The sequence below is a fragment of the Ambystoma mexicanum genome, chromosome 3q (genome assembly GCF_040938575.1).
Source record: "Ambystoma mexicanum isolate Mex_15411 chromosome 3q, UKY_AmexF1_1, whole genome shotgun sequence".
Classification (NCBI taxonomy): domain Eukaryota; kingdom Metazoa; phylum Chordata; class Amphibia; order Caudata; family Ambystomatidae; genus Ambystoma; species Ambystoma mexicanum.
Genome location: NC_090926.1, coordinates 319,189,327 through 319,204,858, shown reverse-complemented (window position 1 = coordinate 319,204,858; position 15,532 = coordinate 319,189,327). Strand labels below are relative to the sequence as shown.

General features: G+C 44.2%; 1 protein-coding gene across 5 annotated transcripts in view; it reads left to right on the top strand.

Moving 5' to 3' along the window:
• ATG101 (autophagy related 101) overlaps positions 1–15,532 on the top strand; it is a 336,942-nt gene that overhangs the window by 278,122 nt on the left and 43,288 nt on the right. For 4 of the 5 annotated variants that reach the window (XM_069653888.1, XM_069653890.1, XM_069653891.1 and 1 more), the window contains one exon: positions 5,954–6,232. In XM_069653888.1, the coding sequence (XP_069509989.1) occupies positions 5,981–6,232 (252 nt within the window). In that variant the 5' untranslated portion in view covers positions 5,954–5,980. The remainder of the gene's footprint in view (positions 1–5,953; positions 6,233–15,532) is intronic. The other variant, XM_069653887.1, reaches the window with a different exon arrangement.

Sequence of the window (15,532 nt, the reverse complement as noted above, 5' to 3'; positions counted from 1 at the left end):
ACATTTGTCACATACAAGTAATTACTGGCTGGGTGGGTGGCGGGGGACTGGGAGTTTGAGATCCATTATGGGGAACTGGAGTGGGTGGTTTGAATTGGCCCACAGACTGAACTGTAATCATCTGCAAAATGACCTCTATTAAGGTGCTGACCTGGAATGTGTGGGGGTTGGGGACGTATCTACACAGCAACAGGGTGAAATCCTCCTTAAATCGGAGGAAGGTGGCCATTGTCTTGCTGCAAGAGACCCACTTGACAGCAGAGGCGTTGGAATGTGTCAAATAACGATGGGGTGGGCAGGGATACGGGGTGGCATACTCCAAATATGCTAGAGGGGTGTTCACGTGGATAAGTGACTCTGTACCATTCTGGCTAAAAGAGGTAGATGAGGACTGGGAGGGGAGGTATCTTATCCTGAGGGGTTACATAGATTATGTTGAAGTGTGTATAGTCCACTCCTATTTCCCAAATCATGGCATCCTGTCCCATGTTCATGCAATCTGTGCCTGGGTTGCCCATCACAGTGAGTGTTGTTTTCATATGGGGTGTATACTGGAGGGAAAGCCCAAACCAGATTCAGGACTGAGGGCTGGAAACAAATGCGTACAACAAGAGGGGTTTGTCCTGACTGGGGAAGTCTAAGCTGACTACAATATATTTTTTGCAGTATAAGTTTAAAGACAGTATCCTATCTTTGGGTGTCGCAATTTATATAGTTACCAAAGATAGCAGTACATGAAAAACAACAGTAATCATCCACATGTACAAGATCATTAGTTTATGCAAGACAAGCTTTTATTAAGTGGCTTGTCCTTATTTCTTTAAACATTTTATGAAAAACTTGTAAATATCATACAAAACAGGGGGGGGGGTTTGCACATATTTCACCCCCAATAGACAATAAAGTGTAAAACTAAAAAGATGCAAGGCATGAAACAGAAAGTAAAGTCAGTTCATACAAGCATGTGCTGTATATTGACATTAATCCAAAATATGACAGTAGTATGAAGGCATCATGTTGCCACTAATACATTCTGCTTTTATATTATTCTGATTGTAACATAGCCAGGCTAAAGGGTGACCAAAAAATGGTATTGGATCGACGTCTCTGAAATAGATCTTAACTAAGATTCAAGGGGGATCCCTGCCCACCAGGGTGGTGGGGGGGGTCCCAGGACGTTTCGGCTTTGATGGGTCACAGCCTTCTTCATGGAGCCACGGAGTGGAGTACCCTGTCTTTCTCTTTCTTCCAAATTATTTTCATAATAAATCCAGATCGATCATTCGTCATTTTGGAAGCAACCCGTGGAGAGAGGAAACCGAGCGTTTAAGCTGTACTCTAAACCAGAACACGAAGAGGACTGGATGCTACGCAGACTCCAGGACCCGGATAAAGCATCCACATAGCCTGTCAGGAAGGATTCCAGCCCTACAGATGGGACACGCAGGAAGTTACCAAATGCAAAGGTGTAACCGGCAAGACCACCACAACGATTAGAGAGCACAAAGTGAAACCACAGGAAAAAACTTTGGAAAATATCCAATCCCTGTTCACACAATCCGGAAATAAATATCGATCTGGATTTATTATGAAAATAATTTGGAAGAAAGAGAAAGACAGGGTACTCCACTCCGTGGCTCCATGAAGAAGGCTGTGACCCATCAAAGCCGAAACGTCCTGGGACCCCCCCACCACCCTGGTGGGCAGGGATCCCCCTTGAATCTTAGTTAAGATCTATTTCAGAGACGTCGATCAAATACCATTTTTTGGTCACCCTTTAGCCTGGCTATGTTACAATCAGAATAATATAAAAGCAGAATGTATTAGTGGCAACATGATGCCTTCATACTACTGTCATATTTTGGATTAATGTCAATATACAGCACATGCTTGTATGAACTGACTTTACTTTCTGTTTCATGCCTTGCATCTTTATTGTTTTACACTTTATTGTCTATTGGGGGTGAAATATGTGCAAACCCCCCCCTGTTTTGTATGATATTTACAAGTTTTTCATAAAATGTTTAAAGAAATAAGGACAAGCCACTTAATAAAAGCTTGTCTTGCATAAACTAATGATCTTGTACATGTGGATGATTACTGTTGTTTTTCATGTACTGCTATCTTTGGTAACTATATAAATTGCGACACCCAAAGATAGGATACTGTCTTTAAACTTATACTGCAAAAAATATATTGTAGTCAGCTTAGACTTCCCCAGTCAGGACAAACCCCTCTTGTTGTACGTTTTCATATGGGGTGGCCATTTAATTGCACCAGGGATCCCTTGCTGGACCGGACCTCCCCATCTGAGAGGGGTGTGTCACCAGCAGCTGGGGCTCTCAATGTGACCCTGACCAATCGAGACTTGGTAGATGTCTGGAGGGAACTGAATCCGGGGGTGGGGGTTAATCCTTTTATTCAACGCCCCACACACTGTTCACCAGGATAGATTACATCTTTGTTGGGCGGACACAAATGGCTGATATAAGTGATGCACAATATCTAGGTCAAACAATATCTGATCACTCCCTTTTATTGGTAACATGGAACATAAGGACCCCCCATCCCATTGTGGCGTATGCCAGTGGACGCCCTGACTGATCAAATCTTCAGGGAAAAACTTCAGAAAACGCTGGGGGAGTTTTTGGAGCACAATGTGGGCAGTGTGCAGGAGTGGGGCGCTGTGTGGGGAAACTATGAAAGTGGTGGTAAGAGGGGAGGATATAGCTAGCACTGGGGGCATCCGCAAAACACTGAAGGCAGAGCTGGAAAAATTAGAAGAGGAGATCCAGGACTTAGAGACCCGGGAGGCGGGCCAGCAGATGAGCAAAGAGAGGTTGGCTGAAGTCAGGCATTGCTGCCTCGAGGCGTGGGGGCGATTAGCCAAATTTGATCACACTGTCAGCACTACTAGAGCACATGCAGAGGGGGACAGACCGGGTAGGTTATTGTCTTGTCATGGCTCTGCAAAAGGGAGCGGCCCAGAGTGATAGTGAAACTGATACATGGCGACCAGACTGGATTGATCCCGGTCGAAGCACGTCCTTGAACTTACGCCGCCTACAACACATCATTGCACAGACTACCGAGAGCTCCAAGCAGTGTGCAGCGGTATCATTAGACGCGATTAAAGCTTTTGAGTCACTATATTCGGAATGGCTGTTCGCAGTGTTGCAAGAATTTGGGTTCAGGGAGCAGTTCATGCGCAGGGTGAAGATCCTATATTCATTCCCGGTTAAATCTGGGAGACAGGTGTCAGTGGCGTGGGATATATTGAGGAGAACGCGACTGGGTTGTCCACTGTCCCCCATGCTGTATGTACTGGCACTTGAGCCTGTAGCGGTGTACCTGCAACAGTAGTTCCTAGAGGCAGGTATAAGGGTTGGTGACACTGAACACCTAATATCATTGTATGCAGACGATGTTTTATTATACATAGGGGAGCCACAACACAACTTGCCTTCAATTCTGGAGGTACTAAATAACTTTGCTACATTGTCTGGCATATCTTTCAGCAGAGAAAAATCTTGTGTATTCCCATTGGCGGGGCTTTGAGGGATGGCGGTTGTGGATTTACTGGAGGTGGGGGCTTTATGTGGCAAGTGGAATCTTTCAGGGTTAATATCATGCACACGCCTGAAGGTATGCACACACGCAACACAGCTGGGGTTTTGAAAGGCGTGAAGAAGTCAATGACGTTTTGGGCTAAACTCCCTTTGTCACTGATGGAAAGGTGGCGACTACGAAAATGATTATTTTGCCTAGATTTGTATACTTTTATCATTGTCCATCACTACATTAATGTCTCCTCCTTCCGCGTGATCTGGTGGCGCAACTTAGTTTTGTCATGAAGTGGCTATCGGATGAGGGCACATCTGAATCGCAATTACTACAAAAGATGGTGGCTTCTGCCCACCTTGAAGTGCTGTGGTTGCCTCTGGGCTGTCTGAATACCACGTCCGCTCTAGTTAGACCGGGTAGAAAGGTGTGGCTTTGCACGCGGAGAATACTGAAGATTAACTCCCCGTACTCACCTGAGGTCCCAATAGTGGCGGATGTGTGCAGAAATGTGGAAGACCTGGAGGTGACATGACGCTTGGAGGGTTGGGGTGTCTCTACATGGGGGAGGGGGGGCATGTACGAAAGCGGTAAATTTAAAGAGCTGGCCACTATAACTGAACAAACCGGGTTGCCCAAAGGCCAATTCCTGCGATGCATGAGGATAGCGGGGGTGGCTAGAAGGGAATGGCCTGGGTGGCCTGACGAACCGGAGGCAACTCCGATATTGACACCGATGTTCTCATTGGAGGATGGATGGCGGCCTTTGTCTAGGCTATAAATGGGCTTGGCCAATAGACCCAACTCCAGATTAAAGAAATGCTGGGAGGCCGACTTAGGTGTGGACATGAGAGAGAGAATGGGAACGCATATTGGGCTTCTCCCGGGAGGTGTCTAGGAATCCCCACTTTAGGTTGGTTCAAATGAATGTGCTGTATCGTACATATGACACCCAGTAGGGTGGCCAAATTTAGTGTGAGCAAGCAGTCAGCATGTCCCTGATGTGGTGGTATGGGTGCAGACCTCATCCATATGTTTTGGGGCTGCATAAAGGTGCAGGGCTTCAGGTCTTGCATTGAACAAGCATGCAGAACAGCTGGGATTGCCAGGTTCAACTGGAACCCAAGGCAATGCCTGCTGGGTGCATACCTTAGAAATAGTAAACACAAACGTGATAAAGTTTATGGGCATGGCCTGCATTTTGGGTAAACGGTGTATAGCCATGGCCTGGAAATCCAAGGGGGGACCGCTGTATTCACGATGGTATAGGGATTTTGAGGCTTGGGCTGAGGCTGAGACCATGGTGTGGTACAAGACAGCGAGAACCCCTGATATAACCACCGGGACATCCTTTGATTCCTGGAAACTATTGATCTGGGACATGTTCCATCCATCGGATGACAAGCCGCCTTGAACAGCATGCCGTTTCTTATGATGTTATTCTGTTAACGGGTCTCTCTCTTGCCCCTGCATCTGGTTGGCTTCACAATGCCCCTGTCCAGAGTCAGAACATGAACACTATGGTCCTTGGGTATCTGTGCAGTCCGCAGATGATATTCTGACCCAGACTGGTTTCTTGTATTGATGCTACCCTACTTATACACATGGAAGTTTCTGTTACTGGTTTTGTTGTTTAGTTATGTTTATTTTGTTCTTATGTAAGCTGATGGCCCTAAATGTAAGTGGAGTATGCAATAAACTTACGCTTGAATATGCACATGTATCAATGTATGAGTTTAAATGCCAATAAAAAGAGAATAAATTAGATATGCATATAAGATATTCACATATAAATCCAGTACCAGAAAGCTGTGTCGCCTGTGTTGTTCTTGCACACAATAACTCTGATGTACAGACATTACCCTTGTTACATTCTCTGGCAAAGGAATTCTGATGGACATCATTTTCTGGTGCTTGGAGTATTATGGGCGTTACTTAATGAAAAGTACCTGATGGACACCTAACTGTATTTTCTGTTGCAGTGGAATATGTTATTGGTATAGCAGCGGTAAATAAGTATTGGCTTTGCGAGCAGCATTTTTATACCAGTGTCACTTTCTAGTAAAAAATGTGTTTTACAATGAAACCTTGGTTTTATACCCGTTGAGCTGTATATCACACCTTTTTATGTTGCTCTGCGCCGTGCCCCACCAAACATATATACTCCTGGCTACAGGCATGGTAGTCTGCTCTTATGATACGGTCTACTTCTAACACAGAAAGCCAGGAACCTGGCGACCAGCACCCTGGAACGCTTAACTGGTGACAATTTGTGTCTGTGATTCTGGTGCTCCACTTTAATGTCGTACCTTCTGGTCGGATAGCTAGCTTTGTGAGGAAGCTTCTGTTGCTTCTGCTCTGATTCTGAAACTCTGCTAATGTTTCCTTTCAGAAGCAGCTCACTTGGTAATCCCTCAGGATGAACTGCAGGTCTGAGGTGTTGGAGGTGTCTGTGGAAGGCCGACAGATCGAGGAGGCCATGCTAGCAGTGCTACATACCATTCTCCTGCACCGCAGCACTGGCAAGTTCCATTACAAGAAGGAAGGAACTTACTCCATCGGCACCGTCGGCATGCAGGACACCGACTGTGACTTCATCGAGTTCACCTACGTGCGTGTCTCCTCTGAAGAGCTGGACAGAGCACTGAGAAAGGCGGTGGGGGACTTCAAGGTGAGCATCAAAGGGATTTATTCTCATGGGTTTGGGGGGCTCTCATACTGAGTCTGCTTGCAACTCAGGAAAACTATATTCTAAGTCAGATTTGTTTTGACCACAAGGGTTTGAAAGTTGTTGGCCAAATTACCACCTGATTGAGAAGCGATTTCACTGCCTACTGCTACGAATAAAAGTGACCCAAAAAACTTTAAAGACTTGGGGGAAAAGCATTGACAAGGTCAATGGGTGTTGCTTTATCTGAAGCCCATTGTGATCAGCTATAGCCATTGTTATCCCAGGCACAAGCAAAAGATCAAGTAATGCCATACATACAGTTACATGCAGAAAATGTCAATTTCCAGGCATAAATGTGCTGATTTGTTAAAGTGCGCCCAGGTACATCCACCACATGCCTTAACACACAATCCTTTGTTTATTTAAGTGCCCCACAGTACTTGAGTTGCATTCTTTATTCTACCACACCCTATGGACCGCTCCATTTCCCCAATCCCACACCAACCATATGTCTACACTCTACATAATGCGCTTTCCTCATGTCCAGACTGTGTACTACCACAATAATATATGCTGCAGCCCTCCAGCCAAGCCCCCACTCTGCCATTTGAGGCCTTTAGAGCAGTGGATGCAATCAACCACTGCAATGCTGTACAAGTGACAGCGGTGCACTATACAAAACACCTTTTGCAATTACATTAATGTAATGGAGCAGTAAGTTGACCTTACTGCATCGCGGCAGTTTTCCTTCCATTCCCCTTCTCTGTACTTGCCCGCCTTCCACCCCTCCCCCACCCCTGATTGGGTGCTATGCCCTCTCATGTGAACCCGGTAGGGCAGCCCCACTGCCTGTTGCAGCCCCCGAGGCAAAGGGCAGCTCCTGCAGAAGCAGCTCCAGAGGGTGTTAGCCGGGGAAGCAGGAAGCCTGCAGCTGTCAACCAGCAGCGACAAGGCAAGTTAAGGGTGTTGCGGTCAGGGGCCACAGCCATCACTGCACCCCACTAAACTCACCCACCCTCTTATTCCCCTACCAACCTAAGACCTTATTGTGCTGCATGTACTCTGTCATATAGCAACCATAGTAACTAACTGTGTTAGTTTCCCACACCCAGTCAAATTGTGTTGCTTTGGCACTCCTCACATCCAGGTGAACGGCGCGACTGAGCCACCTGTCACACCTAGGCGAACTGTGTTAGTTAGCCATTTGTCACATCTAGGGGAACTGTGTTAGTTAGCCACTACCCACGTCCAGGTAAACGTGCTCCTTAGCCATCTCTAACATCCAAGTGAACTGTTAGCCATGTGTCACATCCAGGTGAACTATGTTAGTTAGCCATTTGTCACATCTATGGGACCTATGTTAGCCACTGCCCACATCCAGGTAAACCGTGCTCCTTACCCATCTCTAACATACAGGTGAACTGTGTTAGTTACCCATTTGTCACATCTAGTTGAACTACGTTAGTTAGCCCTATGTCACATCTAGATGAACTGTGTTGCTTAGCCACTTCTCATATCTGGATGAACTGTGTTGCTTAGCCATCTCTTGCATTTTGATGAACTAATACTAACACTCAACCCTCTGCATGCACCCATAATGCACTAAAGACCACCAGAATTCCTCAACACAGCAAACCGCACATACTTCACAACACTTCAACCACAAGACATAGCACACACAACCTTGCACACCACATGACAGCCACCTCTGAATCTCGCTCCCAGATTCAGATAACGGTGTATCAGAATTTAAGCTTCCAACAGCGCATCACAGCACCCTTACTCTTTTCCCACTACTCCCACTAACCTTACCCTCCCCCTTCCTTGTCTTATCAGAGAGCCGCCAGAGCCCCGAGAGAGCACGCAGGTGGCACCTGTGCGCAGTATAAAAAAACTTTAAAATTAATGAAATGGAACGGTTCACTGAATCACCGAATCGCTCAGGCACTGTTATCTTTTTCTGTTTTTATTGAGAACATGGTATTTCAGCAAACAAATATATAGGTACAAACAGTAGCCACAGCAATCCTACAGTATTTTAAAATAGAATTTCTACAATGGAAAATTAACCAGATGGTGGAAATGGTGTGGTAGAACTTGAACTAGAGACAATACGAATGGCGGACTGGAAAGGGACATTTACAGTAGGATTCCAGTGGAATCCTATACACAGTGCAGCCTTGTGTGCCAATATACAACTATCATATACCCAGGTGAGTGCAGCCATCTATGCTATTGAATCTACTACTACATTTCCCCAGAACCTAAACAAATCCAGAGGTCTTTCTGAACATCCTCTATCTTGAGTCCGAGGGAGTGCTGTAAATCTTGGCCTCTTTGATATCCAGAACCTAAAACCCCCACACACCAAAAATGCAAACATATTACCTGGTTGTAAACTGGCCTTTTTAAAGCATCATGGCAGGAAAGCTGAGCAACCTTCATGGAAAATAAAGCTTTCCAATGATTCATTAGCAGTAAAATGAATTCCGATGCTACCAAATGGCTATTGATCGGAAAAAGGAGGCGTTCTATCATTGAGTACACCAATCAGTACTGTAATCTGAAGATCTAAAAGGAACCAAGCAACCCCCTTTGAAATTCTTGATAAGAAACCAGCATCCTGTTTCCAAGAGAATACAGGAACGTACACACATAGTAGCCCATGAGAGGATAATTCAGGCACCTTTAGACACAATTCTTTTCAATGGACAATCCCCTGAAATTTTAAAAAGTGTTGTTGTGTCCAATGCACATCTCTGTTCGATAAACACTTGTACAACAAAGAGTGTAATGTGGGCTGCTGTGATTGGTTATTGAAGTCTCTGTTTTGACTTGCACCCTGTCTAACTGCTGAATACTACATGTTTTTGGCAGTTTTAGAGAGCTAAAACTAAACCACACCACACAGTAAAAGTCACAGATTGTTCTATTAAACCCTAGGGTAGTTACTCGAGGAGTGTCTCAGGATGCATCTTATCCCCTTGGCTATTCAATGACTAGATCGAGCATGCAACATACATTATAGAACAATTAGAACCCACGTTTCAAGGATACGCAGACGACACACACCTTAACTTCTCCATTACCCCAAACATCCAATCCAATAGCTACATCAACCAATGCCATACGAAAATGACTGCCCCAGAACAACTTCTGCCTCAACCCTAGCACCACAGAGGCCATTGTCGTGGGCACCCAACACATTTGCATGCTGCCTTTTTTATATGGTCTGCTGCTCCCTTCACCTAATTCAAAAGCACAGAACCTGGGATTCCCAATGGACCTTAACCTATCCCTTAAACTACATATAAAAGACCTTACCAAAAAACATGCTACCTCCTACACATCCCCAGGAAACAAAAGATCAGCACCAATGCCCTAATACTCTCCAAACTATACTGCAATACTCTCTCTATGGGTTGTTCCTCAGAAAACCTACAATCGCTCCAAATTATCCAAAATCAAACTGCAAAATGTATACTAAACCTCAAGCTTTATGGCCATATCACTCCAACTCTAAAAACACTCAACTCCTTACCCATCAAAACTAAAATAGAACTCAAAATCCTAAACATTACCCACAAGACCATGCACTCTTCTAGCTCCTCCTACGACCAATCATTTCTTAATCTTGCCATCTCACACGGCCATCAAATAAGACTAAATTAGCACCTCTCAATTTTCGGTGTAAAAACATGAAGACAAATCTTCTCTTCCATTGCCCCCCACCCCATGGAACAAACTACCAGATTACATTTAGCAAGAACCCAAATTCAACACTTTATAAAAAGAACTATCCAAAGACTGCCACACTAAGACTGCCTCACTTTAATTACAAACCTATCACACCACCTGCTTCAACTACCTAACCTGAACGACTCCACTTCCTCCTTTATCACATCCTTTTTCAACTATATAAGCAGTTAGACACCCCAGGTACCTAAACTGCCTGCACCTTAGTGAACACTTGTCAGGCCACTTCTTCTCTCCTACATTTTCCACCATAACCCTTAACTGAACTGTTCTTTCCGACCCCATAGCACTTTTACGTCTTCAGAAAACTGCACTTACTTTCATTTCAGTCCTACCCTTCCTTCGTCGTTCCTCTCTCTGCCCACCTACTCTCCTCTCCACCCTTTGTCTCCTTAGCAATTCTGGAAATGCACTCTTTTCCCTTGAAAGTATTTTCTTTCCAACCCTAATTAAAGATACATGCTTTACATCCCGGATGCAACAGGGTGACTTGGGCACCTTGAAGCACTCATGCAATCTGGCGCCTGTATATAAAACCACAATAAAAAAGAAATTTAAGTGTCATTGGTATTGCCTTGTAGCTCTGTGGGTTCTCTGTGACTGCATTGCCAAATGGCTGTATGTATCCAATATACTATAGTTTAACATTTCATAACAAGTTACCTATACATTACAACATGAAATATAATTGCATCAGCCGAGCTGGCTATCCCTTAAATTTATCTTTTTTTATTTGAATTATCTGGCAATGTATTTGGAAATTCTTTTTATTGATTTCATAATTAAAAAAAAAAGACATCAATGACACTAACAACCAGCAACTATAGAAGAGCACAATAAATACATATTGGTAAGATCAAATTAGTTGCCATATATGAAAAGGGGGAGAAAGAGGAGAGGGGAAAAAAGGAGGGGTGAATGGGAGACAATTAGTTAGATGTATAGTTAATTAAAAGCACTCCAAACAGAAGAGTATCTATGTAGCGTCTTTTTAATTTGAAAGGACATTTTCTCTCTGCCAGAGAGAATCGACAAGTCATGCAGCCAGTCATCAACAGTAGGCCACATTTTCCATGGGGACCAGTAAATATGAGAGATCCTCGGAGTATACTGCAACTCTAAATCAATCTTGAACCTACTGTGGCCTGCACATTTACGATTCCATTCAGTATCAGACATCGTTGTTGAGACGCTTCTGTGAGCACTACCAGCGAAAGAAGTTTATAGAGCAAGGTGTCAGAAAGCGGCATACTTTTAGCTAAATGTAGAATCATAGGTGAGCCATGCAAGGTAGCATTGGGGGGTGAAAGATTTCTCAAAACCAGATGATGGGTTTCCGATAACCACAGCTTATACTTAAACCACAAAAACTCAACATCCAGCTTGGACTGGCTATCATAGACGTGTCCAAATGCCCCCCCTTTGCCATGAAATCCAAGAGAGAGTACGATTATCATTTCCGCATACTGTGTTAAAAAAAGAGGCAATAGTGGGACTGAAGGCTTTGTAGAATTCAATCGGGCATCCAACTGGCCCTGGACATTTCACAGCAGACATAACCTCATAGAGCCCGCAACATCTTGAGGAGTTCATTTCGCATCAAGGCAAAATCTATCATAATCATCCAAATTAGACATATCGACCTGGCTCAAGTAGCCGGACGCATCCAACTCCATGATGTGCCCGTCATCACTATACAACAAAGCGCAAAAACACATAAAAACGTCACAAATATCCTAATTTCTTTGCAAAAAAGTTCCACCTTCACTCGCAATAAAAAGTACTTGCCTCTCCTCCTTAACTTTTAACCGGCTAGCCAACAACGTACCAGATTTCTCGCCTCTTCCAAAAAGCCTGCGTAGTGTAGAACAAATCCCTTTCTGCCTTAGAGTGCCGTTCGCCATCAAGAGAGCATTTAGCACTCCGCATAGTGGATATGTTGGCTGCAGAAGTAGAGCGATTGTATCGTTCTTCAGATAGTTACTATGCACTCTCCAGTTTAACAAGCTCTGCACCCTCTGTTTCTTCTTCTAAGATGCAAAGCTAATGATTCTCCCTCATAACCATGCTTTTAAAGCATCCCAGACAACAGATACATTTTCAAAAGATCCCAAATTTTCCTGCAAAAAAAAACAGCGACATTTCACATTCAATATGCTTAAAGGAATAGTGCGTTCAGAAATGTTATTGTCCCGAGCGTTCGGGCATGTGGTTTTAAGCAAACTGTGATCGATCGTAAAAACATTTCATATCCACCTTACCTTAGTTTTCCTCACTTCTACACATGTGAAATCAACGAGCGGGGCGTGGCCACCTTGTGCCAATCTGATCTGTTGCTGCATCACCCTAAATTCAAGTGTCCTCCCGGCACTAAATCACATCACCCGCCCCTGAATCTGACATCACTATTCCTATCGATATTCTCCACCTATTTTCATGACGTTGGTGGCCAGCGTAGCCAAACGCGCCCATTCATCACCTACGTCTTAACGTCAGTTGACGCAGAACCCGGAATATCAACACACACATCGTCTCACAGCACAGCGCGTCCCAAATCAGAATAGAAAACACTATTTTTAAAGGAAACATCAATACTCTGCAATTTATAATGTGATTTTCTTTCACAAAAAACACTCTGAGAAATCTGCTGATTTCGATTAACAACCAATTTTTTAAATGTCCTTGGGTTACAGCATCAAAACTTTATCATGACGCACACAGTGTTCCTTTTGGGAGAAGATGCGCATTCGATGCACCCTGAATCGCAAGGCTTCGGCATCCGCTTCTTGCTAGACCGTAAATGATGAAAGGTTACTCCTTGTCACTGGTACCCCCTAAAGGGCATATCTGTCGCAGGCGATCGGCCCACATCAGCATAATGGAAATCCATCCGTTTAGGCGTATCTGCCACTGCTGGCTGAAGAAACCATCAGTCGGTATGTTCATGTTTATTAGGTTTAAATAGCGCTTTAATCCAAAGCGCTTTACAGTATAACAACAAGGTACAATAAAGAAAGAAGCATATATAAAATCATGAAGCAAACCAGTGAAGCAATATGTAGAACGATTTACTTAGGTGGCGGGGGAGAGAGAAGGGAAAGGGATAGGAGGTAGGTAGGGATGGTTACAAATAACTGATTTAAGATCAATGGGTGCAAGGGGAAGGGAGGGAAAGGAGATAGGACAGGGGAGTTGCAGAGGGGAGAAGGTAGGGAAGAACTCAGGGAGGGGAGTGGAGGAGAAGGGCTTTCAAAGAGGTGCGGAAGGATGAGTAGGTGGGGATGGAGCGGATAGAGAGAGGTAAGGAGTTCCAATGTAGGGGTGCCAAGAGCTGAAAGGAACGGAAGCGTGAGGAGGCACATGTGCACAGGGGTACAGTGAGTTAGAAGAGGTCAGCCGAGCGGAGATAGGGGGAGGGAGTGTAGAATGAGAGGAGAGAAGAGAGATGGGGGGGCGAGTTCATGGAGGGATTTGAAGACTAGACAGAGGAATTTAAATTTTAGTTGTGAGAGGAAGGGGAGCCAGCCAAGCTGAGAGAGTGAGGTGGAAATAGAATTGCGAGGACCGAGGAGACAGAGTACGGATAGAGGAGTGGTAGATGGATTTTAGAGGGGCCAGACGAAAGACGGGGAGTCCAAAACTATGGCATTCAAAGAACGGTAAAATATAGCTGTGTAGAAATCATAATAAAAATATATTTTAGTAGCCGTTCTTCATTCAAATGTATCCATTTACCCTGTAATTCTGCACCGGATGAAACCTAATAACGAACACAACCCACAAACAATGGAAACACACAGAAAACAACGGAGAGAGATTGAGACTACGATCTGCTTGAGAGGTTAGTGCTGTGGAGTATGTATAGCTCCCAATGGGATGCAGAAGTTGACGGAAAAATGGAACAACAGCTAGACTGCATTATAACGGAATATTTGCAACAAACTTGTGAGGCCCAGCAAGGCTGAAACACATGTATGGGGTTGCGGTAGGTACTCTTATTCAGAAGGGAATTGCCATAGCATTTTGGTGCTGGACTGATATACAAATGGATATTTCCCATCTGTGAAAGGTACATTGAGCAAAAGGCGATGGCTGCGGAAACTCAGTGTGAAAAAACACATAACAGGTTATCATGCCACGTTCTTTCTAGAGAGGGGCACCTGCTACTACCTTTTTAAAAAATGTAACGGAACTGGCAACATTAAATTTCACCAAGCGAACCAAGTGCGCTTGGAAAATGTTCTGCACCCGGCACATCCAATAATACAACGTTGATAGCACACCCTGATGTCATGGGACGAAGTGGTTTACATATCACTAGCATAGAGGTTGTGTTTGTGGGTCGTTGATGAATATTCGTCACAATATGCCCCAACTAACAACCCATAACAATACCGGTCAGAAAATGAAACCCTTACTCATTCATCTTTTAAACTGTACACAAATATAAATGATTAGACTTATAAACAGCCCGCGAGTTAAGCAATTGTTTTTTTAACTATGTTACGGTATGAATTTAATCTACGGAATAAATTGTTGTGTACAGTTTCTTCGTCAAATGGCATATTCGCACATCGTTGAATTGTTCCATATGCATACAGCCCAAATGCTGTTTCGAATTGCAAAAAAAAATTGAATAGTTCAACTTACATTATATTTGGTAGTTCTATCATTCTCTTGGCGTAACGCAGAGTGCCCGCTCAGAACAACGGTTTGCATAGATTGAAAGTAAATGTTGCAATGTCCAGTTTCAAAATAGTGAATGTTATCATTTCCGCGGGTATTCGATACCTTCTGTCCTTCAAGCCATAGCGATTCCTCCCTTTCGTCCAAGGTCAAATAACAATTGAACCCTCTTTAGAGAGTGTATGCCTGGTAGCTTTCGTTTTTGTGAAGGAAAGCCACAAAAGCTAAAACATATCGTACAAGACACTTGGGTGTGAACTCCCCACAAGCAACATCACACAAAGTGACCTTCACTCCATGGGAGCGATGAGCCCGGCAGACCAACGTGGCATTTGAAGTATGCCCGAAAAATAAACAAATTGTTTGCTGGCATCCACCAATGCAGCGCGATCATGAATACTTTTTTACCTATCAATAGTGCTAGTGATTTAGTTCTTTTCGAACAACAGTTACACTGAAGGTAAGTAAAGAAGATAATACAAGTCCCTCTCTAAACATAACATATGTAATAACCAAGTGTGGGGAGGCGTAGCCAACCCCCGCGACATTCTGTTACACCACACCCCATTGCAAATAACTTACACTAGTTTCTTGCCCAGCATTCGGAAACCATTTTAAAATAGCCTGAATGACATCTTTCTACTAGGCCCGAAAATCCATCTCTCTGTACAAATGCAGCTCTCCCCCAGCACCTCGCTCAGCCAGCCCACACCACTGCCTCCCCATTGCCACCTCTACGCGAGCCCTAATCCTTTGTAGTAATATATTCTCCCAAAAAGCAACACACATCTACCTATATCCTGAGGACCCGAGGACCCAAGCAGGGCAGATGGCAGATCAAACCTTTAAGGTGTGCAC